A 26,766-nucleotide genomic window follows, 5' to 3' on the forward strand; every position below is an offset into this window, starting at 1 on the left:
ACTACAGGGTCACCACCATTTATCCAAGACTGTCACGCAGCCTTTGTAGAAAGCTAATCTGCTGTGACGTCAGTGAACCACAAATGCTCCTACAAGCGGCCATTTTCCTGGCTTCCTCAAAATCCTTGTAGCCACCTGGTGGAATGCAATCATTTTCCATTCTTGGGCAACTTGAGCAGTCGGGTGGGTTGAGTTGTTGTCGAACTTGATCTCGGGTGCAGAACCCCGGCCTAGTTTCTTCAAAACCGCCGGGAAATTGGGCGTTTGGTCGGCCCGCACCTACAGGTCTTCCCCCTTGTGGAAATCCCCCACCGGGCCTGAAACCTTGTGGAGGTCCATTGCCGGGTCTAAACCCCTGGGGAGATCCCCTGCCTGGTCTAAACCCTTGCGGCGGCCCGAACCCAGGTCGAAATCCTTGAGGGCGCCCTAACCCAGGTCCACCACCTTGTCCGTTCCCAGCCCCAGAAAATTGGGGTCTTCCCCTTTGGGGCCGCTCTCTCATTCTACAATTGGGAATTTGTTCACGATTACATTCTCTACACTCGCAACATCTGGAAGAAAAATAAAGATAATTTAAAATTGTATAATAAAATTCTTAAAATATATTAAAAAATCTTACAAACATAAACATGTGTAAAGTACTATATTGATAGGACATACTATAATAAAATGGCTTTAAACTTACGTTGCATTAAGAGGGACTCCTCGAAAGCAAGGTAGAATATGATCCGTGGTGTCAGTAGGAGAATATTTGGCAACATATCTGTATCTTGTTGGATCATTTAGAGGCTAAATATATAAACAAAATATTAATTAATTAACACATTTTGTAACAATAATAAAACCAAAGTAAGTTTAATAAAATTTTTCAAAATACATAACAAATTAACTCTGAAATAAGATAGTTGGCTTACCATGAATCCTCCACATTCGTCCAAATCCTCTTCTTCTCCATTAAAGAAAGCTGAATCATATATTGGAAACCCATCTAAAGCAACTCCTATAATGTGAGCTTCTGATTGGTCAACGTTACCAACACATCTGAAATAAAAAACTTTATTTTATTTCGTTGAGTTGTACGTTTTTTGCATGAAATGTATATAAATCTTTAGTCAACTAAAATGCATTTTAAAAATACCTTATTGTATAATTTTGCATTTTTATAATTTTGCTACCTTTATTAATACTATGTCATTGCTTAATTGCCATTTTTTAAATTTTGTTGGTGATAATAAAAGTATAACTACCTTCAGACCTTTATTATTTAAGACTTTTATTAAAAGGTAAACGTATCAACAAATCGGTCTCAGAGGTTATTTAAAACAATTAAACTTACGCGGGATTAGGGGCAAGATGAAAATGATATTCTCCGTTCGGACTAAAATGTCCGTTACATTCGTCCATGGATCCTTCAATAAACTCATTCACATCAACGCAGTTGGCTTCAAAGTGGTTGTAGACGGCAGTTCCTCCCGTTGTCACCCCTAAAGAATTAAATCAGACATCAAAATGTAAAAAGTTATCCTTTATCATTCAATACAAACATCTGATACAGTATATTAAATTGGTTAAGATCTTTATAGGGTAAAGTAACATCATTGGTATTTATAATTCACGTTAACGTATAGCTCTAAACAATATGCCTAGTATGTATTGTTAAAACCTATAAATAAATCTATCTATCATTCTACAGAATTATTTTAAAGTTGAACCATTAACTGTACATACAGGTCTACGCTAAACTATCAGCTTTATTTATAAGAAAACTGAAGCACAAATTTAACGTAGCCTTTTCTTTTGTTACAACGCGTTGCTTGCTTTAGGTTAAACACAAAAAGTTTTTCTTTCTTTATTTCCAAAATAAAGAAAATCATAACGCCAAAATTTAGTTAGAAAATGCAGCGTTCTTTAGCTTACCAATCAACCCCATAGGTGTGCAATAAGTTGATTCAGTTGCAACAGGGTTTCTAGGAATGACAATACTTCGTTCCCTTGGTCGATTTACTACACCAGGACGACAGCAATCCACCTGTGCTTTGTAACACTCACCTATCCATTAAAATAGTTAAAAAACAATTAACAGGTTGATAAAACAATTTAACTGTAATGTTAGCAATAAAATATTGTGCCAAGCCCATTTTGAAATTGCGTAAGGGTAGGAATGAAATAGAAGGCCTGAATCATATGTAGTTTATGGTTCTCAATTTACGAATTATTTTTACGGTCTTTTATTACTTTAACAGTTTTTTGAAATATATATAACCCTGTATATAACTAACTTAAAATTTTGTACATCACATTTTATTTTATAACCGCGATATTTAATGTAAATTGTACTTGCTACTTTACGGTTTTTTCATCTTAATATTTTATAGTTCTAAAATTTTTGAATGATATTAAAGTACAAATGAACAGAAATAATTATAATTGAACTAAAATTTAACCTATAAACTTACTTGTTTCATGTTGTGGATCGCCACTGATAATTATAGTGTAAGTATCGTCATCTGTAACTTGAATGGTGAACGCACTTGTATTCGAGATTGTGTTATAGTCGTTAAAATACAAACGTACTAACTCGATCACTGTTAGGCTATAGCAGCAGTTTGCAGCAAACAACGTTAACAAAATAACCTTCAACATCGTTTGATTTCAGTTTAAATTTGACCTTAAACTGATAATATTGCTTGACTTTTGATCTACTTTTATATTCAATTTTAACAGATCTCAAGCCTGGGGGCACCAAAATAAATGTTATCCCAAGGGGTGTAACTTATGATGTTTTCAGTTTAATTTTGCAACATTTTTAATAAAAATTTTAGGCTTAAAATAAATTGATAGATATATAAAAATATAAGGCCCCTTTCTGTAAACTGATTGGTTAATTTAAACTTTAAATAGATTTGGTATTTCGCGCCCTAGCCTGTGGCATTGTAAATGTTGCTATTTTTAAACCGTGCTTAAACGTCACATCCTTTTGCAAAGACTATTTTTATGCAAAATACCTGAAATTGTATAGTTTCTTTACACGTTGCACTTTGCTAGATAGGTTTAATTTTAGCTCCAACTTAAACATTATAAATAAATTTTGTAAGGCTAATTTTATCACTTAAAATTTAATTTATATTTAAAAGTTAAGATAACTTTATAAAGCTGAATAAATATAAATACTTAAACTTAATTTTAAAGAACATAATTCGCATTATATCGAGGATAAATCAAAATATCAAACAAAGTTACTTGCGGTTAAGGTACTTCCCGGTATTACATAAAGAAATTTAATTTTGACAAGATAAGAATTTTAACAAATAAAACAAGCAACAAATTCATTAAGTTATTTTCGTTTTGTTTGTTATGATCTATAAAAAAATGCAAATAATTTGTAAAACCTTTTCTTTAAAACACTAACTGACTCATATCATTTACTTAATATAACGTAAACAACGCAGAAATGTTAAACTTTAGTTAAATCTGTAAATAAATTTGCAGATCATAATACAAACAAAACCATGACGCTTCGGTTTCAAATAACGTTAGTAAGACATGGTGAAACTGATTTAAATCTTAAGAGAACTTGCCAAGGACATACAGACGCTGAATTAAATGATACTGGATGCAAACAAGCATTAGATGCTGGAAAGTAAGTGGTATACTGCTATTTTTACAATTGAAACTCTCTTTTAACAAAGCTGTTGCTATTAGAACCATATTCAGTAATTTAATATACTAATTTGTCTTTTTTCAGAACTCTCTCTAATGAAAATTTCAGCCACATTTTCTGTAGTGATTTATCAAGAGCAAGAAAAACCTGTGAACTTATTTTATCACAAAATGTTCAATGTAAATAATTAAGTTTAAGTTATAATACCCAACATAAAAACAAAAAAATTTAAAATTAACTAATTTAAGTAAGATTGTGATTGTTTAAAGTAAAATTTTATAAACCTAAAAATAAGGATAACATAGTTAAACAACTTCTGTTATTAATTAAATTAAATTTCAGACGCCGAGCAAAACCAACAAATTAAAATTGATGAAAGAATAAGAGAAAGAAAGTTTGGAGTATTTGAAGGTAAAACCAACTAGCAAATCTAAAACTTAAACAACAACTAAACTACAAAAATAAAAATATCTTAGACCAAAGCATTATGGAACTATACCTACCAAATATAAAACTTGATATAAGGTATAATCATATATTTTAATCCTGAGTAAAAATTATTTTTAAAGGGCAACCAGTTAATGAATATTACAAGCTGGCTAAGAAAGCAAATTTATCTGTGACAGAATATACACCAGAGGGAGCCGAAACTCCACAACAAATGAAATCTCGTGCACACTTGTTTTTGATGTAAGAATAAGATTTTAATAATATTGATCTTCAATTTAAAGTAAACAAACAAGCATTTAAATATAATAAACAAACAAAAATAAATTTTTTAACCCCATTTCAAGTTATTGAAATCATAACTTACATTTGAAAAAAACTTAAAAGCTTAATAATGACCTTTAAATTTTAATAAACAAACACATATTAATTAAAAATTAGTGATAATTTCTGCTAATTAAAATTAAGATATTTTACTTCTATTTTTTTATTATACAGGATTTTTGTTGTTTAATTTATTCTAGAAAAATTTTTATTACAAACTTTTTAAACCCTTTAAAAAATGTTTAATTTTTTAGTGACTTATTTGATCAAATATACAATGAAAACAAACAATGCACCAACATGAAAGAACAATGTGCAAATATCCTCATTGTCACTCATGGTGGCCTTATCAGATATTTATTAGTGGTGTAAGTTTAATCAAAAATCATTACTAAAACAATTAAAACAAAATACAATCATGAAAACAAAAAACACGTTGAGTTATTGACTATACTTAACTTTTAAAATAATCAACTAGACTTCTAAAAATAACCAACCATTTTTTCTTATTATTCCTTTAGATTGGAAGAAAATTATGGATGTGCGCTTCACAAAAATCAAAAATTACTTGTTATGTTCAACTGTGCACGCACATGCTTATTGGTTACATTAACTTGCCATAAAGATAATGAAGTTCAGTTTGTTAATCATAATGATAAACCAGACCAAACTGAATATACAGCCTTAGTTAAATGTACTGTGTTTAATGAAGTTGATTAATCTGCATTTTGAGATATTTTTTAACATTCATAATTTATATAGTATTATAATTTAATATAATTTTACTTTATATGCACAGTGTTAGATTGCCCTATATCTTAATTTAAAGTTGCCTTTTTCATTAATTTTATTAAATTCCTCAAAAAATTTTCATTTAAGGTACATCATTGTATATCTGTTTTTATTGTATTGATTTCACAGTAAATATAATTTAATTATTTTCACAAATACGTTTTTAATTCTGGATAATACACTGTTAAATTTTATCCCTTCTAGTTTATCATATCATCAATAAAAGGTTAATAAAATTGATCTAATTTCTATACTTAAAGCCAGCAAGCAAATATGTTAGTACATACATCAATAAAACATTGCTCTAAGTAGACTATATATTATATTACCATAGCATCACTCTTTAATTAGATATAAGTAAGTGCCATAGATTTACACAAACATTTTTTCACATCTAATAGGTACAATTACATAAACAAAAATATATTATAAGTTTAGGTATTACTCTAAAAAAATGTTTTAAATATTACCACATTTACCCTAGACCTTTATCTTATTGCAAAATTCGAAATGTGTAAAAATTTATATTAGTTAAACACAGAAGATTAAATCTTAATTAAGGCTTTGCATCAATATATAGTCTAGGGTTATACAGTTATACCAATAACATTGAAACCAACCAAATATAGTTTATAAGCCCCAGTCTTGTTTAATCATATCAGCAGCTTTTTCACCAATCATGAAACAAGCAGCTTGAGTGTTTGCTGATGGGATTTGAGGCATTACCGAAGCATCTACCACCCTCAAGTTATCAACACCATAAACTCTACAATACACAAGACTTTCTTGTAATACTTTTTATAATTTTCATTCATGCCTATTCATTTTTGCCCAAATAATCCCACATGCAAATTTGTTTGTGTGTTTTATTTATTGATCTCTATAAACCAATAGATCACTTACCTTAATCTTGGATCAACCACTGCCATTTTATCATCTTTCCTTCCAATCTTAGCTGTACCTACAGGATGGTATATAGTCAATGTAGCTCCTCTTACCAGACATTCATAATATTCCCTTGACCTACCAATAAAATTCATAATGTAAGACATACAGTATTAATTAATGTATTGTAATAAAGTGTGTTATATTTTTGATCCATTTTTTTTTTGGGCACAATTATTACCTGTACTCTCCACACCCTTCTACTTTAAAACTCATTTTAGCTCCTACTTCTTTAAAAGCCTTGGTCTCCTCTAATTTCTCCATTATTTTAAAACCTGAAACATTCAAAATCACAAGAAATTAAAAAAATTTAACACAGGATCACAATGTTAATTGTTGTTTTTATTTTTATTTAAACTATCAGTAGACCACTCTATAGCCAGCATATTAATTGTCGATATACGGTTGCAACTCACAACTAATATTTGCCAGCAATAATTTACCTGCACACCACAAACAGCGGTTTTATAAATTTTGCAAGTCTATAAAATGGACATACATATATATATTTATCGTCCACTAAGCGTCATTCAATGTAGATGTATTTAATGTTAATGAAAAATGTCAATCTTTAAAGCACAAATACCACTATAAAAAAACAAATAGCAAATAATCTACCTTCAATCACAACATCTACGTCATGCTGATGACTTAAATAATTAGGGTTAATAATCGGATGAACCCTATAGTCACTAGAGCGTAGCTTGATTGACCCCACACTTAGAGGTCGCAGCAGGTTTGACATCATTGTAAATTGACATGCTACACTACTGTTCCGCGACTCAGCATGACGTTCCAAATTACTTTGAAACTAAATTTTTTGAAACAAAAAAGGCAAATTTATTAAGAAACCTCTGAAGTCTAAATTGCAATATTGCAAAAAAGGTTGGTGATGCTTTTCTTAAATTGAAATAGGATGTTTATGTTATTGTTTCGCATAATATACTGTAAGAATTTGAGTGCCATATGCATAACATCATAATAAATTTAATACCAAATGTAACACAAATTTTAATCCAAAATTAATCTTTAAAAAGAATATTAATCAATATGAAATATTATTGAATATATTGCAAATCAATAATTAAACAGAATCCAATCTTGAATATTAAAGATAATCCTAAAGTGTTTTAGAAATAGATTAAGAAAGCAATCACTTACAAAAATAAAAATTTAATATGTTACCCTTTCTGTTATGCTAAAAATATCTTCTAACAATTCCCCGCTACTAAGTCTTCCCAATTTCCATTCTGAGGATAACAAAATCATCTGCAGATCTTGCCTTTAAAAATATTAAAACACGAATACATTGTTAATACCCATTTAAAGTTTAACAAATATATAAATCAATAGGAAAACAATGTATGAATTTTAAAGCTTATCTTATAAGGCCCAAGTTACATGTTGACCTGTAAAAACAAATTATTAAACACTTATAATTTCACCTTTGAGATTGGGCAAGTTTTGTTCTGAATAAACCATGGACACCAATGCTTCCAATGGAAGTAAGAGGTCCAGTGCTTTTAAACAGGTATTGAGGTAAACTTACAAATGGCTGCATTGAAAAAAAATTACCTTAGTTTAAATTTATAAAAAAAACATTCTTATTAAATTTTAAAAGTTACGAAAAAAAAATCTAATTTGCTTTTTTAAACTTATTTATATCAAACTTAACAAAATTCTTAAATAATAACTATAAACTCTTTAATACACAAAACAAATTGTCTATAAACCAAACTAGGAACTTACAGTTAGATCAGAATAAACACCTCCTTTTGGAAGTTTGTCTGCATTCCAGCAAGCCGGAGCAAACAAATGATCTTGCAAGTTCGAACCTACCCCAGGTAAATCCAATACAACTTTAATCTACAAATAATAAACTTTTTAGTTTTAATTACCAACACATATTTACCTGCATGCCAGAATTTAACTTAAAAAATTAAAACACGAAAAGGCCTACCTTAAAAAAAACTAAATTATATAAATACTTTTATGATTCTATGGTTAAAAGTTAAATGAACATCAATACATTACCCCCATTTCTTGCAAATGTTTCTTTTCCCCAATCCCTGATAACATTAAAATTTGAGGAGATCCAATTGCACCTCCACTTAGAATAACTTCTTTTTTTGCATAAATTTTATGTTCTACGCCATCCCGGACATATATTACCTGTGTTAAAAATAAAGGTACATTTAATACAACAGTGATGTATTGTACAATAAGTAAGTATTTGCAGTAAGAAAATCATTTTTTTACTATTTTATAAAAGTAAAAGAAGGTCCTACTATCTACTGCACGGAAATGATTCTGGTTAGCATTGTTTATGAAAATATAAATTGTGTTTAACATTATTTAATATAGTTTAATAATAGTTACCCCAACAGCTTTTGGTTTTTTGTTTTCACTTTTTTCAAATATAACTTCTTTCACTTGGGCTCGTCCCAGAATTTGAAGTTGATTCTTTCTGGATAATAAAATAAAAAAGATAAATTACAATAAAACCTTAGACAAAGTAAATTCTTTTGGTTTATTGTTATGATTCAATAGGCTACAGTAACTCTTAATACTTACTTTTTTTAAAAGATTTTAAGGGCTTAATTTTGACTTTTAAAAAAACTATACTTGCCTTTGATTAACAAAAGGTCTTAAAAAAGCAGTCGAAGCACTTTGTCTTGTCCCTTCATAAGTCGTAGTTTGTATGTGATGGAACCCATCCATATCTTCACTGTTGTAATCACCTGGTTTGTAACCTAAAAAATATTTGGATCAAATATTTAACAAAGTATTAACACGCACATACAAATAAATTGATTAACCGGCAGCGTGGTGTAGTAGTAAAAACACTAGCTACACCACACATGAGGTCGTGGGTTCAATCCCCACTGATATCATGCTGTAGCGCCCTTGAGTAAGGCGCTATAAGCGGTATGAACTTCTGCTTAGCCAGTACTTAATCAGCAGTATAATTATCAGTCAATTATAATCTATAATATCCCAAACTGCAACAGGCAACTTGAGACTGGGTCAGACTAGCTGATGTTACTCTATGTTTAAGTCGCGCATTTGACTTTCCCACATTGAGGATAAAGGTATATACAAAAAAAAAGTTTACATTGCCTTACATAAAGTTTTAATTTTAAAATTAAACCATTCGTTTTAATAAAGTAAGTTACTTCAACACTCTACAGGACTAAACTAATACTAATGAATGGTTTACCTAATTCTTGACCAGCTTGTAGCAAAACTTCATCCATTTTATTCGTGATTCCAATTTGAACTTTTAAAGGCCCATTCTTACCATGAGAATCATTATCTAATTCCTTACCAATAGCGTCCTCAGATTTCTTAAAGTATTTAAGCACTTCTTCATAACCCCAACCCTCTGCACCCAATTCTACCCACTTGTTATAATCATGCTTTCCACCCCTTACATACATCATAAAGTTTAATGAACTGGTTCCTCCAAGGACTTTACCTCTCGGCCATTTACTCACCTAAAGGAAATATATTGAAATTTATTTGCTGTAGTTTATTATGTTAAATTAACATTCAGTAAGTGAATAATAATTTAAGATGATATCAAGTACAGTAATATTTGTTTAGTTTTTTTGTTTACAAATTTTACCTAAAAATGTTTATCCGGCAGCGTGGTGTAGTAGTAAAACACTTGCTACACCACACAGGAGGTCGATGGTTCAATCCCCACTGATCTCATGCTGTAGCGCCCCTAAGTAGGGTGCTATAAACGGTATGAACTCCTGCTGAGCCAGCATTTAGTCAGCAGTATAATTATCGGGCAATTATAATCTATGATATTCCAAACTGCCACAGGCAACCCGAGACTGGGTCGGAGTAACTGATGTTACTCTATGTTTAAGTTGCGCATTTGACTTTCCCACATCGATGATAAAAATATATACAAAAAAAATCTATCAGAAATAATTAACTTAAAACAATTGTTAGTTTTTAAGTTTTTTGTACCAAAAAAATATTTCATTTTTAAACTTAAAAAAATTAAAATGAAAAAAAACTAACATTATCCTGAAGTAAACGACAAGCATGCTCTTGTGGCACAGTTTCATATCTCCAATCAACAGAACTTGTCAAGGTGAACATGGGTAAAAATGGAACTGAAATAAATGGGTTTGGAAGATCATTTTCTCCTGCTTCCAATACTAAAACTCTTAAAAAAATATTTACTATTATTTGTTAAAGTTACACTTATATTATTAATATACTTATGGAAGATTGGACAGAGTTTTAAAGCCCAATTCAAATTTAAAAATATAAAATAGTGTCCTTTTTCAAAATATATTTATTAAATCATTTTATTTGTAAAAGCTTTATAACAACAATGATTTAGTTGTTATTGCATGGTATAACATATTTACCCAGACAAAAAATGATTGATTAAAATGTTTTCATTTCCTATAAAAAACATATTTTGACGTTGATTAATCAAGAAATTAAACTCACTTAGTGCCTGGTACTTCAGTCAATCTATTTGCAACAACACTACCACTTGTTCCAGCGCCAACTTTAAAAATAAAAATGTAAATTTATTAAAATAAATTTAAAAATAAATAATAATACAACACGACGTTGTTTAATCATTGAAAACAACGCCAGTTACAGTTTTTTTTTCATTTAATTCAGAAAAGGAATGAAATGTTTACACTTAATTTTGTAGAAAAATGTAGAAAACTGACTGTAAGAACAAACTTTGTCGTTTAAAAAAAATTGCCAATATTTTGGTAATAATTAAATCCATTTAAATAGTCAATACATCAATCTGTTTAACGTTATCGTGTATTTTTAAACCGTTGCACATCCGCTATATAAATCAAGTTAACGAGTTTGATTTTTTCCCTACTGTAGAGAATTACAAATGAACAAATACATGCTAAAGTTGTATATTTCGTATTTTCAATATTTAAACACTCAATTCGAAAATTTTTAAAACGGATTCTGTTTAAAAATTGTTACAAAAGTTCATAAATAAAAACGTTTGGATCATTTCGTAAACGCAATGTATTTTAAATGACGATCATAATATAATATATCAGAATGTTACTCAATTTTAATCTATACTTAAGTCATACAAAACTTCGAAAATTATCATATTTAAACCTGTAATTTTATTTATGTTATTCTGATTAATAATTAAATGTCTACATACCGTACGCAACAACAACATCGCGCTAGCGAGTAAAATATATCACACACTCATATTAAATAAAACTTCAGTATTTTTGTGATGTAAAACAGATATTATTAGATGTAAACTCAACAACTTACCGATAATAAAATCATAGTCGTTATCGGGTTTCTCTATAGTAATTGAATAATGCCATCTTATTAACTTTGGAAGCAGATAAGCTATAACTACAACCGCTACAATTTTCTTTAACATATTTATATGCTATCTACAAACACCTATATACCATCTACAAATATACTTTTATCAATGATATTACTTTAACGTACATATGTTAAAGTACTGTCAAAAACACGCTGGTGAATTTACAATACATTACCTTATTCTTTACAGTAAAAGCGTTATATACTGAACACAAACAACCATAGAGCTATTCATTCTGTAATTTAAATACAACTCACTCAACCGATGCAAGTTAAGAATAGCTTAGCCCAAAGCCACACTTACGCCGGATTATTTAGCCTAATTTACTTCGAAAAATCGCACTATATTGCCCATGCATAAACTCTTGTTTAGGTATGCGGCCTTAAGTAACCTGTTAATTAATTCAAAATCTACACTACATTTAAGATATAAAAACCTAGATGCGATTTATGGTTGTTATCAAAACCATGAACTCTATATTATGATTACACCATTATTACAACGCAGATAACTCAATTAAAAAAAAAACAGCACAATTCTGCTTTTAATTAAATTTTTATGTTTTAAACGCATACTAGTCTGCCAAAACATATTACGCATTAAAAAACAATGTTTATTTTGTTTTAAAAATTGCTTATATTTCCGTAAACACAAAAACCTTTTCCGGAAAAAAACTTAGACCTGTAGGTATGTTATGACTCAGATCGAGCATATCGCGTGATTCAACTTAATTAAATACAACTTTTGTACCCCAAGAAATATATTTAATTACCTTTTTGTAAGAGTCATCCTAATGAATGAAAGTTTAAACCCATAAAATAAACTTATGTAGCCCTAAATATATTTTCAGTTGCCTTTTTGTAAAGGGGTTATACTATTTAATACAAGTTTAAATCAATAAAAGAAACTTTGAAACAAATTATGAACAAAGAATCAATATTTACCAAGTTAATATTTATCGACACCACATATCTACGTGATATTCCCGTTCCTTATGTTTGTAAAAGGCGAAAATTCAACGATCAGCACAATATTAAACAAACATTAAAGATTACCACAGACATTAAGATTGCAAATTCATTTCTGCAAAGTTTAAACATGAGAAGTGCACGAATTGTAAGACCGGGAGAAGCTTTAGAATTGGCGGACTCTGAGGTTCCTGCTCCCCCGCCAAGAGGAGCCGTAATCAAGGTACAAGATTTTTTAAATTTACGTTTTAAAGAAAAGATCTTGAAATTTTGTTTATTTACTTTTGTTTAAAATGTTTACAATATTCCAAAAATATATCGAAGTTTATAAGCTATTCTATCGTGGATTTTAGATTTAAGGCATAAGATAAGATTTTAACTGATGCAAAGTTAAGTTACACTTAAACGATATTATCTTCTTTTAACCGCAAAATAAACTAAGCAACAACCATATTTACAATATCATAAGGCAGATAATATATAAAATATTTGGTCCCTCAGTTATTTAAGACAATAATCTTCAGGCTCTTAGTAAAATAAAATCTTAAAATTTATAAAATCAACCCATTAGATTAAAACGTCAATTTGAGTTCATATTTGTTAATATTTAACTCAAAACAAACATAATTATTTCGTCACAGACACGTTTTAGCGGTGTGTGTCACTCCGATCTCAACCAACTACGTAACACAATCAACCATGGTGACGTCACAGTTAATTTCACGGACAACCCGAATTATAAATTCCCCATCACCCCAGGTCACGAAATTGCAGGGGTTGTTCTCTCTCTGGGACCTGAAGATGACCCAGGTCAATATTTTTTATTTAATTCAAATTCTGGTTTAATTTTTTTAAGACTTTTGGTATAATATTTTAATTTATTCTTTTTTTTAAATTTACCAAAATTTTTATTTTAAACCCAGCTACTTGTAATATATTTTACATAGTCACATATTATACTGCTGAGAATTTATATATCCATATACAATAACCAATAACATTAAACCATGGATCCTAAAATCCACCAATAAAAATAGAACAAAAGTAGACATAAATTAGTAATTTTGACTAAGTTTTTTGCAATATATTACAAAAATGGCATTCTTATAGCAATAAAATAACTTCATATTTATTTAGAATCTGAGGACCTTAAGATAGGGGACCAAGTTGTAGCATACCCATGGATAGGGTGTGGGGAATGTGGGTATTGTAACAACAAAGCTGTTGGTCATTGTAACAAGAGAACGCATGGTCTTGGAATAGGAACTCCAGGAGGGTAAAATAGTTTAATGTTTTATTTTTACAGTAGACTAATACCAACCCTGGGAAATGATTTAGTTTGTTTTCAACCTATTATAGCTATTTACAGATCTTTATGTTTTTTTTTCTATGCATATAGATATTTATTCCTTCTCTTTATTTATTGAGGTAGGATTATAAAGTAAGCTAATATCAACTTTAGAAAACTGTTTAATTTTTCCAGTCTATCATAGTTAATTCTATTGTTCTTGATTCTATTTGAATATATATTTAATGTTTTGATAATTTTTTTTACATCAATTAAATATAAATTAAGTTTATACTCACAGATATTCTACGCATGTTGTGGTCAGAGACAAAAGATATTTGGTCAAAATTCCATCTTCAATTCCCCTTAATGTTGCTTGTATGCTTCCATGTTCTGGTCTTACTACTTTCAATGCTCTTAGCACTCTTAAGCCAGATATTGAAAAGATTGCTCTATATAAAGGTGGGTAATATTACTTGTTTAAAATGTTGAAAATGAAAACATGCATAAAAATAAAAAAGAAATATATATTGTTAAATGTATTACAAGATAAAACTGTATTAAATTCTTACTTAAGTCATGCACAGATTTATAGAGAAAATATATGGATAACATGTACTAACATAACTTTTTTGTGTTAATGTTTGTATAGATTAAATATTTAACAACAGATGACACTTCGTTAGGCTTAAATTTACAATTTATTTATTTTCTAGGCAGGGCATCAGTGCTAATTATAGGGGCGGGTGGGTTAGCTTTGTGGTGCATTCAGCTTGCTAAACATGTCTTGCCAGCTAACACCAAGATTGTTGTCGCTGATATTAGTGTAAGTTTACAAAAAAGTTGAATAATAAGAATACTACACAAACATTTAGTAGATTACTATTAGTAAATTGTCATTTTATTGTATTAGGTAGTCAAATTAATTATTATATAAAGGTTCTGTAGGCTAACATGTTGCAAAAAAGATTAATTTTAATTTTTAAATCCTAACCAGAAAACTAATTTGGAAGTTGCAAAGCAAAGGGGTTGTGATGAGACTCTTTTCTGGGATACTAAATCACCTGAAGACAAGATTGTTGAGCTAACAAAGGCCTCAACAATCGATGGATTGTTTGATGGAGTTATTGACATTGTCAACTCTCCTGTGACCTTTCAAAGGGCTTATGAGTGCACCGACAGGGTAAAAATTAGGTTTTACTAATTTTTGCAATTTTTTGACTAAACAAATATTTATTTTTGTCTTAAATATATTGGTTAAGCATGACAAGGCATCTTAAGATTTTTACAGTATGCAATAAATTTAGATTATGTTTTACATTTTTAGTCTACTCTATACCCTGATATTTATGAATATTTTGTAACTTATGGTAATATTATTTTTGTATTTAAAATTAACTCTTTAAGTAAAAGTTATTTTGCATAAGTTCATAGCAGATTTTTAAAATGGTATCCTATGTACTTAACTAACAACAAAAATTTTAAAAATTAAAGCATATTAACATAAAAAATTGTTCTTACTACTTAACTAACAACATTACTTACCACAGGGAAGCACTATGATCATGTTGGGTTTATTTGGAGGTGCTGGCACATTTTCTTTACCTAAGATGGTACACGGTCACCGCACCTTCAAGGGAGTCCTTACCGGTCACCCAGAAATGTTAAGAGACCTTGTAAAACTTGTGGAAACTAAAAAAGTAAGATATTTAATTAAAGTAGTAAAAATGTATGATAAATTTACCTAATTAAATATCTTAATACTAAGCCAAATTGATAACATGTAACTCAATGATCCTAAAGTTATTCTAAATATTTTAAGAAAACATTTTTAATAAATTTATATTTTTACTATATAATTCACAATTACTTTAAGCCATTTAATTTTCGTTGTTACTTACCTATTTTTGCCTTTGTTTAGATTATTCCACCACCTTTACAGTATTTTCCTCTTGATGAGGCCTACAAAGCAATGTGTTTGGTTAAAGAACATAAAATACAAGGCCGTTGTATAATAAAGCATGATCATTAAACTGTATTTAGTTTATACTGAAATAAAACTGATTTGAACTTAGAATTGTGGTAATATTTAGCATGTACAGTAATAAAAAAATGACATAACAAAATTGACCTACCAATACACTGTAGTTGTTTTAGGTTGCATCTTGGTATAAGTTCTTTTGAATTACAATCTCTAAAGATTTTTGTTTAAAATTTTTCATTATATTTAATTACAATTAGTTTTAAACCCTATACACCTGCATGAGAACAACATATTCAATAAAAAACTATATCATACAAATATTGCAACATGAATCATAAAATAGGGCATATAATACACAAATATTGAGGCAATTTGCAACATTTTTTATAACATTTAAACTAAAAATATCCAACAATAATTATAACATGTAAGAAATAAATTTGCTTATTTTAACATAAACAAAATTGAAAAAATATGCAAACAAAGTGAATTAGAAGTTTGCAATATAAAAAATATCAAGTTACAGTTTAACATTAACTGGCGGTTCTAAACAACTCTATGTGTTTATAACTGGCATTTATAATAAGATTCATGGACAACTAAATTCTTTCCACTTTGTAAATCAGCTATAGAAGTACAACCTAAAATTAAAGTAGTGCTGTTAGGATCTCAAAATGTATTGGATCAAAAAAAACAAAATAGATACCCATAAGCTGCATGGCAGTTTTAAATTCATCTCTCAATATTGTCAACATATCTTTAACTCCTTCTTCACCCTGTAAACAAATAAAGAATAATATCAATACAATAACTTTAAATTATAGCCATACAGCTACTTACATTATAAGCAAGAGCCCATAAAACTGGTCGTCCCACAAACACAGTCTTAGCTCCAAGAGCAATAGCTTTAAGCACATCAGTCCCGGTTCGAATCCCACCATCGACATAGACCTCAATTCTCCCATTTACAGCTTGAACCACTTCAGTTGAAACATCGATTTGTAATGCCAACAAGAAATATCAGAAAATTAAACACAATAAAAAAAATTTCATATAAAAAATATTTACCGTTGCTGGAACACCATCTAATTGTCTTCCTCCATGATTTGATTGGTTAAGCATGACAAGGCATCTTAAGATTTTTACAGTATGCAATAAATTTAGATTATGTTTTACATTTTTAGTCTACTCTATACCCTGATATTTATGAATATTTTGTAACTTATGGTAATATTATTTTTGTATTTAAAATTAACTCTTTAAGTAAAAGTTATTTTGCATAAGTTCATAGCAGATTTTTAAAATGGTATCCTATGTACTTAACTAACAACAAAAATTTTAAAAATTAAAGCATATTAACATAAAAAATTGTTCTTACTACTTAACTAACAACATTACTTACCACAGGGAAGCACTATGATCATGTTGGGTTTATTTGGAGGTGCTGGCACATTTTCTTTACCTAAGATGGTACACGGTCACCGCACCTTCAAGAGAGTCCTTACCGGTCACCCAGAAATGTTAAGAGACCTTGTAAAACTTGTGGAAACTAAAAAAGTAAGATATTTAATTAAAGTAGTAAAAATGTATGATAAATTTACCTAATTAAATATCTTAATACTAAGCCAAATTGATAACATGTAACTCAATGATCCTAAAGTTATTCTAAATATTTTAAGAAAACATTTTTAATAAATTTATATTTTTACTATATAATTCACAATTACTTTAAGCCATTTAATTTTCGTTGTTACTTACCTATTTTTGCCTTTGTTTAGATTATTCCACCACCTTTACAGTATTTTCCTCTTGATGAGGCCTACAAAGCAATGTGTTTGGTTAAAGAACATAAAATACAAGGCCGTTGTATAATAAAGCATGATCATTAAACTGTATTTAGTTTATACTGAAATAAAACTGATTTGAACTTAGAATTGTGGTAATATTTAGCATGTACAGTAATAAAAAAATGACATAACAAAATTGACCTACCAATACACTGTAGTTGTTTTAGGTTGCATCTTGGTATAAGTTCTTTTGAATTACAATCTCTAAAGATTTTTGTTTAAAATTTTTCATTATATTTAATTACAATTAGTTTTAAACCCTATACACCTGCATGAGAACAACATATTCAATAAAAAACTATATCATACAAATATTGCAACATGAATCATAAAATAGGGCATATAATACACAAATATTGAGGCAATTTGCAACATTTTTTATAACATTTAAACTAAAAATATCCAACAATAATTATAACATGTAAGAAATAAATTTGCTTATTTTAACATAAACAAAATTGAAAAAATATGCAAACAAAGTGAATTAGAAGTTTGCAATATAAAAAATATCAAGTTACAGTTTAACATTAACTGGCGGTTCTAAACAACTCTATGTGTTTATAACTGGCATTTATAATAAGATTCATGGACAACTAAATTCTTTCCACTTTGTAAATCAGCTATAGAAGTACAACCTAAAATTAAAGTAGTGCTGTTAGGATCTCAAAATGTATTGGATCAAAAAAAACAAAATAGATACCCATAAGCTGCATGGCAGTTTTAAATTCATCTCTCAATATTGTCAACATATCTTTAACTCCTTCTTCACCCTGTAAACAAATAAAGAATAATATCAATACAATAACTTTAAATTATAGCCATACAGCTACTTACATTATAAGCAAGAGCCCATAAAACTGGTCGTCCCACAAACACAGTCTTAGCTCCAAGAGCAATAGCTTTAAGCACATCAGTCCCGGTTCGAATCCCACCATCGACATAGACCTCAATTCTCCCATTTACAGCTTGAACCACTTCAGTTGAAACATCGATTTGTAATGCCAACAAGAAATATCAGAAAATTAAACACAATAAAAAAAATTTCATATAAAAAATATTTACCGTTGCTGGAACACCATCTAATTGTCTTCCTCCATGATTTGAGACAACAATTCCATCAACTTTGTGCTCCACAGCTAACTCTGCCATTTCACCTTAAATTTAAGTAGAATTTTATATACAATTCCTAATAAGAATATTAAACTTACCTGTAACAATTCCCTTTATTTTTTTTATTTTTTTTTACATTTTTTAAAGTTGAAACCATTTTAAAGTTTTAGGAGCAAATTCATTTATTTCTTCTAAACTTGATGTTGCCAAGGAAGCAAAAGTAAAAGCAATTCCTAATTCACCAGCAGCTAATACAGAAAAAAGAATTAAATTAAGATAGTAGTTTAAAACAACAGTTTATACAATAATTGTTAACTTTATTATTATAAAACAATAAATTGCATTTGAATCGTAAAAAAATAATTACTGAAAACAATAACAACTCTGGCTCATCGACAAATGGGTCATCGACAATAACAACTCTGATAGGGTGACAAAAAAAATGTTTAAAAAAATGACAAAATCTAACCTTTTGCAACAGCAATCTCTCCATCTGGATAAGCCATTTTATTCATTGCAGTTGGAGCTACACAAATGGGAAAGCTTAAAGTAGAACCAAGCACTTTAGTTGTCATGTCAACGGTGGATACATCATTCAAGACCTTTGGTCTAAGTCGATATCTTATGTAAAAAAACATTTTATTTAACAAAGTAAAATAAAAATCATATTTTGTATAACACAACTCACCTTTTATAAGTTTGACAGTTATCTTCTAATGTTCGTTCCCTGTCTGCCCCATTTTTATAATAATCCCGAGCATTATTGTCCAATTTATTAAAAGCTATTGTCTTAAAATCATTTAAACAAACTAGCTTGGACATTACCTTTATTAAACTATAACCTATGCTATGTTTTTTTTTTTCAATTTTTTCTTTAACACTAATGTTTACAAAGTTTTTAAATGTTTTTAAAGCTGGTTCTACATTACTTCAAACTTTTTATTTTAAAGGTTTTATTTCCTTTTTTAAACAAAGCATAAATATATAATTTAAAGTAATTTAACTATCTCTAAATTAACCATAAAATTATTGTATGTACAAGTTTATAAATGAGCTTTATAATAAGACTCATGGACAACTAAATTCTTTCCATTTTGTAAATCAGCTATAGAAGTACAACCTAAAACACAACATTTAAATGTTGTTATATAATTATGCCTAGTAAACTAAATGTTATGACTAACCCATTAGCTGCATAGCAGTTTTAAATTCCTCCCTTAATATTGTTAACATATCTTTAACTCCTTGTTCACCCTATAAACAAGCATGAATTATTAAAAAACAATTATTAATCTGTCGCAAACTATTTCCTGTTTTCAATATGAGTTTGGCGACCATGCCATAACTTACTTAAAATCTTAACGTAAACATTATAACTTATGGTATGTCTTAAATCATTTAATAGATGTTGTCATTTTTTCCCATCGCATTATTGTAATATTTATTGCATATATTATTATTTACTGTCAAAAATGCGCAAAAGCCGAAATATAATAAATCTATAAAAAATATGGATGTCTTTAAAAATTTACAACACGATATATAAACAAAAGTAACTCAATATCCAACCTAAGATAGTGACTTAGTATGTAACAAAGGCTAACCAAAAAATTTACACAGCTAAGAATTACAATCTAAAATGAGTTTTATACCCATTTTAAACTAGTGTAGTACTTACATTATAAGTGAGAGCCCATAGAACTGGTCGTCCCACAAACACAGTCTTAGCCCCAAGAGCAATAGCTTTGAGCACATCAGTCCCGGTTCGAATCCCACCATCGACATAAACCTCAATTCTTCCATTTACAGCTTTAACTACTTCACTAAGGGCATCAATCTGTAAGTAAATTTATAACATTACATACCAACTAAAAATTAAGTTGTGAATACCTAATAAAAAAACTAATATTTAATTTCATTTTTAAGTATTAAATGAAACAAATTTAAGTACTTACTGTAGCTGGAACACTATCTAATTGTCTTCCACCATGGTTTGAGACAACAATTCCATCAACTTTGTGCTTTACAGCCAACTCTGCCATTTCACCTTTATGTAAAGTTTATATTTTGAAAGTACTTTTCAATGAAAATGTTTTAATCTTATTTTCACTGTTAAACATTTAAAATTTATACCTAATGCTATAATTTAAATATTACCATTATTAAACAATGGTTTAAAAAAATGGATCTTAAAATATCGTACACATTAAGTAAATAAAATTATAGTAATCTACCAGTTACAATTCCTTTTAATACAACAGGAAGTGAAGTAATTGATTTCAACCACTCAATATCTGACCAATTAAGTGATGGGTCAATCATTGTTAGCAAAGTACTTCTTGGCTTCATAACAGATTGTCCATTCTTTACTGAGTACCCACTATCACGAAAGTTCTCCATGCTAGGTCAAATAAGTAATAATTAAAGTTTTGTCATGCATTTATTACTTCACATAAGACCCTTTATACAAATAATTGTCACGAAAGTTCTCCATGCTAATACAGTTATTCAATAATTAAATTTTTGTAATAGATTTATAAGGTTACATAAGACTTTAAATACAGTATTTTTATTTAAATAAAAAGAAATGTAATTTTGTGTATTTTATCATTAAGCAAATAATTTTGTTATGGTTGTAAAAAAATATGCCCATTACTCAATATGTGATGGTAAAGTTGTTGCTCTACATATTCCAAACACATTAGAATCAACTGTCACCAAAAATCCAGTAAACCCATTTTGTTCAGCTCGTTTCATTAAATTGATTGTTAAATTTCGATCCTTTAAAAAACAAAATCAAGTTATTACCAGGTTAAAATGTCAAAAAATAAAACTTAATTAATTAATAGTACAATTTTTACCTCTGTGATTAATTTTAACAATAAAAATGAGGTATTTTAGCATATTTTAGCTTTATACAATTAAAACAACATTTATGATGCTGTTTTTTACCTTACAAATATACAGTTGAAACCATTTTATAGTATTAGGAGCATTGTTGTGTAACTGCTCCAAGCTTGTACTTGCCATCGTTGATAAAGTATAACCAACTCCCAGTTCACCAGCAGCTAAAATAAGGCAAAAAACATTAGAGTTAAAGCATATAATAAGATAAAAATTAATAAAGAATTAGAAAACTTGTATGTTTTTATGAAATTAATTTTCTAATATTAACCTCTTGCTGATGCAGATTCTCCATCACTATGAGCCATTTTATTTAATGCAGTTGGAGCTACACAAACAGGAAAGTTTAAAGTAGAACCAAGTACTTTGGTTGTCATGTCAACAGTGGAAACATCATTCAAGATCCTTGGTCTAAGTCGGTATCTAAAAGTAAAAATGTTTTTTAGTGGAAATATAAATTCTAATTAAAATAAAACTAACCTTTTAAAAGCTTCACAGTTATCTTTTAATGTTTGATATTGATCAGCCCCTCTGTTAAAATAATACCAAACATTCTCATCAAGTTTTGTTTTAGCTATTTTCTCAAAATCACTTACACAAACTGGCACAGACATAACTGAGTGTAAAGCTCAATTAATACTACTATTATTAATAATTTAAATCAAAACGTGACTAACATTTATCTACAAAGTCTACCTTCCAAACAGTACAATAGTTTGTGTTTATTATTGCATTATTGATCATAAACTTAATGTATTAACAAACAAAAATGTAGCAATATTAATGATTTATGACTAAGTTAATTTTAACAGCAATTTAAACAAACGTATTTGTAAGGAATGCAAATATTTAGATAAATGTAGTGGAAAAACTTAAGATTTATAAAAAACTAAGTTTTTTCCACTTTGTAAATTAACTATAAAAGTACAATCTTTAACAAAAGTAAATCAAGTTTTATACTTTAAATTTCAGTTTTATTTTTAAGATACAAACTTTTTAAATGTTAACTAAATTTAAATTTATCTTTTAATATATTAATCATATATTTATTCACAAAAATTCAGACCACAAGTGTTCTAAAATTTAACATTCAATATTTCTTTTTTAATTTACTTATTTAAAAACACAACAATTATCAATTACTTTAGTTAAAAAACAATACAATAGGGAGTTTTAATACAATAGGGAGTGAAGTAATTGATTTCAACCACTCAATATCTTACCAATTAAGTGATGGATCAAGCATAGAAGTTAAACTTTCTGTAATTGCATCAACATCATATCCCTTCATTGATGTGTAACCACATTCAACAAAATTCACTAAACTAAACAAATTATGTTACATTAGTTCAATGAATGAAATATTTTATTAAAACAATTCTTTAAATGTCATAAGCATCTAAAAAAAACAATTTGCCCAAAACAATAAGCATCTAAAAAAACAATTTGCCCTTTTCAAAAAACAGTAACCAGTAAAATTTATTTATTTAACTTCTATTTATCATAAGGCTAGAGTAATATTAAAAGACACAATTACTTAATATTTGAATTTAAATCAACTGGTGGTGAAAGCCCAAAATTAGGAGATTCAACTGTTATAAAAAGTCCAGTAAAACCATTTTGTTCGGCTCTTCTCACCAAATCTCTGACAAAATTTCTGTTCTTTAAACAACAAACTTATACTTAGTTTTTGACAAATAATGTTAATACAAAAATATTTATAAACTTATTTTAATTTGTAAAGTTTGGTTGTGAATTCTAATCATATTTGGCATTTGAAAGTTACTAAATAATGATAAGAATGTACAAATGTTTTACCTTAAAAATATACAGTTGAAACCATTTTATTGTACTTGAAGCATATTTACCAAGTTCATTAACACTTGTTGATGCAATAGTGGCATAAGTAAAACCAATATCTAATTCACCAGCAGCTAAAAGTAAACCAAAAAAATGGCATATTATCAAAAAATTTTGAAACATTTAATACTTGAACTTAAAAAAAATAAAAATTAACATATATGTTATACCATTTGCAACAGCAACTTCACCATCAGGATGAGCTAACTGATTTAATGCAGTTGAAGCTACACAAACTGGGAAACTTATGGTAGAACCAAGTACTTTGGTTGTTATGTCAACAGTAGATACATCATTTAATACTCTTGGTCTAAGTCGGTACCAGAAGTACAGACTTTACTTAGTAAAAAAATGAGAAAGGGACCATCAAAAATAATGAACACACCTTTTAAAAGCTTTACAATTATATTTTACAGTTTGATTTTGACCAGCAACATTACTAAAGTAACACCAAACTTTTTTATCCAACTTTGTTTTAGCTATTTTCTCGAAATCACTTACACATATTGGCACAGACATAACTATGTTATTAATTAACTACCTGCAAGTTAGTTTAACAAGTGAATTAAAAGGTAAAGTAGAAAAAAGGATATTTAGACCATAAATGCTCTAACATTTTACTTTTGAAGTTTCTTTTTCGTATTTCCTAGCTATGCCAAACAAAAATAAAAAACAAACAAAATGTTTTCCTTATAAACTCTATGGTCCACTTTAAATAGTTTTACAAAATCAACAAACTACTTGCAATAATAAACAAAGTGCTGCCCATGCTAAAACATTTATAGATAAGTTTAAAAAACACAAAAACAAACAATAACTTTTAAAATTATAAAAAATAACATATATAATTAAATGCCTGTACTTTAGTCTCTGCTAGAAACTTACAATGATTAATAAGACTTTTAGAATAAGTTAACACATTCTTGTATGAATTTTTATTGCATGAATAAACATTTGTAATTTAAACTTTTAACCGAGTCAAAAATAACTTAATTGTATGGAGAAAATGATTTAAAAACAACTTTGTAAGAGAACAAAATTAATGATGCCCCTATAATATATAAATGAAAACAAGGTTACAAATGGGCTTTGTAATAAGACTCATGGACAACTAAATTCTTTCCATTTTGTAGATCAGCTATGGAAGTACAACCTGAAACATAATTATAACTTTTATATCATTTGTTTTAAAGTGTATCTTATACAACTTTTTTTATCACAAACCCATTAGTTGCATGGCAGTTTTAAATTCCTCCCTCAATATTCTTAACATTTCTTTAACTCCTTCTTCACCCTTTATTAAAAGTAACAGTTCTTTAAATATACCAAATATAGTATAACACTGTAACATGCTAAAAAATAACTTACATTATAAGCAAGAGCCCATAGAACTGGTCGTCCCACAAACACAGTCTTAGCTCCAAGAGCAATAGCTTTTAGCACATCAGTCCCGGTTCGAATCCCACCATCAACATAAACCTCAATTCTCCCATTCACAGCTTTAACCACTTCAGCTAGAACATTAATCTGTAAAAAAATCAAAAAATTCAAAACAACTTCATGCAGTAAAAAATTGAATTGTTTAAAATTGTTAAACATTAATTTTAGTTTAAAAAAAATGCATACAGTAGCTGGAACACCATCTAATTGTCTTCCTCCATGATTTGAGACAACAATTCCATCAACTTTGTGCTTCACAGCCAACTCTGCCATTTCACCTTACAAAAAATCCTATTTTAAAACAAATACCTTAAGATATATACACATAAATTTACCTGTAATGATTCCCTTCAATACAACAGGAAGTGAAGTAATTGATTTCAACCACTCAACATCTGACCAAGTCACTGATGGGTCAATCATAAAAGTTAAATTTTTATGAAATCCAGCAACATCATCTCCTTTTTTCAATGTGTATCCAGCATCAACAAAATTCTGCAAACTAAATAATATTTCTAGTGATATTTATTAAATAAAATTTTAACATTTACACAAAACTTGTTTTTAATAAATATGTAAAGCTTTTATCATCTATTAAAATTCAGCACTGTCATTTGTATAAACAACAGTCATGAAAATACATTTTACAGTTAAACCAGATTCACAAAAAAAACAAAAACATATTTACTCAATATTTGGAGTTAGGTCCATTGGCCTAAAAAGCCCAAAAGTTGGAGAATCAACTGTCAAAAAAAGTGCAGTAAAACCATTCTGTTCGGCCCTTTTAATCAAATTTCTGACTAAATTTCTATCCTTCATACAAAAAATATTTGTAATTAATGACTAGTAAAATAAATACCAACAGAAATCCTAACTAAAAAAATGCATATATAATAAATAAGTAAATTGGTTTAAGAATGCTGGTTCAATATTTAATCTTTTCACAGTAATAACTTTCAGTATTGCAAAATGTACTCTACGGTAAATCTACCTTAAAAATATACAGTTGAAACCATTTTATTGTCTTTGGAGCATGTTTAGTAGTATCCTCTATTCTTGTGTTTGACATTGAAGCACAAGTGTAACCAATTCCTAATTGACCAGCAGCTACATTAAATAAAACATCTGGTTGGAGCGTAAAGTCAAAAAAGCTTTAAAATTTAAACTAATTTTTTGCAATAAAGTTTTAGCATTTTTAACCTTTCGCAACAGCAATTTCTCCATCAGGATGAGCCAATTTATTAGCTGCAGTTGGAGCTACACAAATGGGAAAGCTTAAAGTAGAACCAAGCACTTTGGTTGTCATGTCAACAGTAGATACATCATTCAAGACCCTTGGTCTAAGTCTGTACCTAAATATAAACTTTACCTAGTAAAAGAATTTAAAAAAAGTGATTTAAAAATAATGAACACACCTTTTAAAAGCTTCACAATTATATTTTAATGTTTGATTTTGATCAGCCCCTCTGTTAAAATAACTCAAAGCAATTTTATTAAGTTTTGCTTTAGCTAGTTTCTCAAAAGCACTTATACATGTTGGTGCAGACATAACTATATTATATATTAATAAGTTAAGCTACGAAGTAAATTATTTAGATATTTTTTAAACTTCACATGGTTCAAAATTTCACTCCTATTATTTTTTACATATACTTAACACAAAAACTCGTTTTGGTAGTCCACAAATTTTTAATTTTACAGTTGCTTAAAACTGGTTTTGCAAAAATGCACAATCTTGCATAACCAAAAATAACAAATTTCATGGTTGAAAAACTAAACCTTTGTTTATATCACAACTGCATACTAGCATGACAAAGCACATTCTTAACTC

At 28.6% G+C, this 26,766-nt stretch overlaps 7 protein-coding genes across 8 annotated transcripts; 2 read left to right on the plus strand and 5 right to left on the minus strand.

Moving 5' to 3' along the window:
• Positions 1 to 19: 19 nt before the first annotated feature.
• LOC145752527 (uncharacterized) lies at positions 20 to 2,643 on the minus strand. Its single transcript, XM_082568826.1, has 6 exons — positions 2,457 to 2,643; positions 1,918 to 2,049; positions 1,337 to 1,484; positions 915 to 1,041; positions 686 to 789; positions 20 to 551 (listed from the first exon to the last, which is right to left on the minus strand). Exons 1-6 carry the CDS (start codon positions 2,641 to 2,643, stop codon positions 20 to 22), a joined length of 1,230 nt encoding a protein of 409 aa, XP_082424952.1.
• Positions 2,644 to 3,328: 685 nt separating this feature from the next.
• Positions 3,329 to 5,277, plus strand: LOC145751879 (fructose-2,6-bisphosphatase TIGAR B-like). Its single transcript, XM_082568009.1, has 6 exons — positions 3,329 to 3,640; positions 3,746 to 3,840; positions 4,004 to 4,072; positions 4,231 to 4,351; positions 4,687 to 4,800; positions 4,954 to 5,277. Exons 1-6 carry the CDS (start codon positions 3,510 to 3,512, stop codon positions 5,150 to 5,152), a joined length of 729 nt encoding a protein of 242 aa, XP_082424135.1. The 5' UTR covers positions 3,329 to 3,509; the 3' UTR covers positions 5,153 to 5,277.
• A 121-nt stretch (positions 5,278 to 5,398) lies between these two features.
• On the minus strand, positions 5,399 to 11,611 carry LOC145751878 (glucose dehydrogenase [FAD, quinone]-like). Of its 2 annotated transcripts, none has more exons than XM_082568007.1 (14): positions 11,471 to 11,611; positions 10,649 to 10,709; positions 10,208 to 10,355; positions 9,390 to 9,666; positions 8,799 to 8,922; positions 8,549 to 8,636; positions 8,204 to 8,341; positions 7,919 to 8,035; positions 7,615 to 7,724; positions 7,355 to 7,451; positions 6,788 to 6,980; positions 6,351 to 6,444; positions 6,128 to 6,247; positions 5,399 to 5,990 (listed from the first exon to the last, which is right to left on the minus strand). In XM_082568007.1, exons 1-14 carry the CDS (start codon positions 11,583 to 11,585, stop codon positions 5,855 to 5,857), a joined length of 1,818 nt encoding a protein of 605 aa, XP_082424133.1. In that variant the 5' UTR covers positions 11,586 to 11,611; the 3' UTR covers positions 5,399 to 5,854. The 2 variants fall into 2 exon arrangements, with proteins under 2 accessions (XP_082424133.1, XP_082424134.1); XM_082568008.1 differs by having other exon boundaries at positions 8,549 to 8,632; positions 8,795 to 8,922.
• A 1,021-nt stretch (positions 11,612 to 12,632) lies between these two features.
• LOC145752529 (6-hydroxyhexanoate dehydrogenase-like) lies at positions 12,633 to 15,822 on the plus strand. Its single transcript, XM_082568828.1, has 8 exons — positions 12,633 to 12,725; positions 13,144 to 13,312; positions 13,640 to 13,778; positions 14,092 to 14,252; positions 14,507 to 14,616; positions 14,788 to 14,973; positions 15,341 to 15,490; positions 15,712 to 15,822. Exons 1-8 carry the CDS (start codon positions 12,633 to 12,635, stop codon positions 15,820 to 15,822), a joined length of 1,119 nt encoding a protein of 372 aa, XP_082424954.1.
• A 472-nt stretch (positions 15,823 to 16,294) lies between these two features.
• Positions 16,295 to 26,484, minus strand: LOC145753783 (2-Hydroxyacid oxidase 1-like). The gene is made up of 12 exons (XM_082570230.1): positions 26,351 to 26,484; positions 26,136 to 26,287; positions 25,927 to 26,042; positions 25,624 to 25,748; positions 25,271 to 25,437; positions 25,122 to 25,213; positions 24,864 to 25,022; positions 18,322 to 18,391; positions 18,221 to 18,256; positions 16,615 to 16,775; positions 16,481 to 16,550; positions 16,295 to 16,415 (listed from the first exon to the last, which is right to left on the minus strand). Exons 1-12 carry the CDS (start codon positions 26,482 to 26,484, stop codon positions 16,339 to 16,341), a joined length of 1,359 nt encoding a protein of 452 aa, XP_082426356.1. The 3' UTR covers positions 16,295 to 16,338.
• Positions 18,873 to 19,553, minus strand: LOC145753805 (2-Hydroxyacid oxidase 1-like). Its single transcript, XM_082570251.1, has 3 exons — positions 19,420 to 19,553; positions 19,201 to 19,352; positions 18,873 to 18,979 (listed from the first exon to the last, which is right to left on the minus strand). The coding sequence occupies exons 1-3, from the start codon at positions 19,551 to 19,553 to the stop codon at positions 18,873 to 18,875; spliced, it is 393 nt and encodes a 130-aa protein (XP_082426377.1).
• LOC145752383 (2-Hydroxyacid oxidase 1-like) lies at positions 19,775 to 22,249 on the minus strand. Its single transcript, XM_082568662.1, has 9 exons — positions 22,116 to 22,249; positions 21,907 to 22,058; positions 21,684 to 21,799; positions 21,388 to 21,512; positions 20,966 to 21,132; positions 20,687 to 20,778; positions 20,410 to 20,568; positions 19,916 to 19,985; positions 19,775 to 19,851 (listed from the first exon to the last, which is right to left on the minus strand). Exons 1-9 carry the CDS (start codon positions 22,247 to 22,249, stop codon positions 19,775 to 19,777), a joined length of 1,092 nt encoding a protein of 363 aa, XP_082424788.1.
• Positions 26,485 to 26,766: the final 282 nt, after the last annotated feature.

This window comes from Corella eumyota, chromosome 5 (assembly GCF_963082875.1).
Source record: "Corella eumyota chromosome 5, kaCorEumy4.1, whole genome shotgun sequence".
Classification (NCBI taxonomy): domain Eukaryota; kingdom Metazoa; phylum Chordata; class Ascidiacea; order Phlebobranchia; family Corellidae; genus Corella; species Corella eumyota.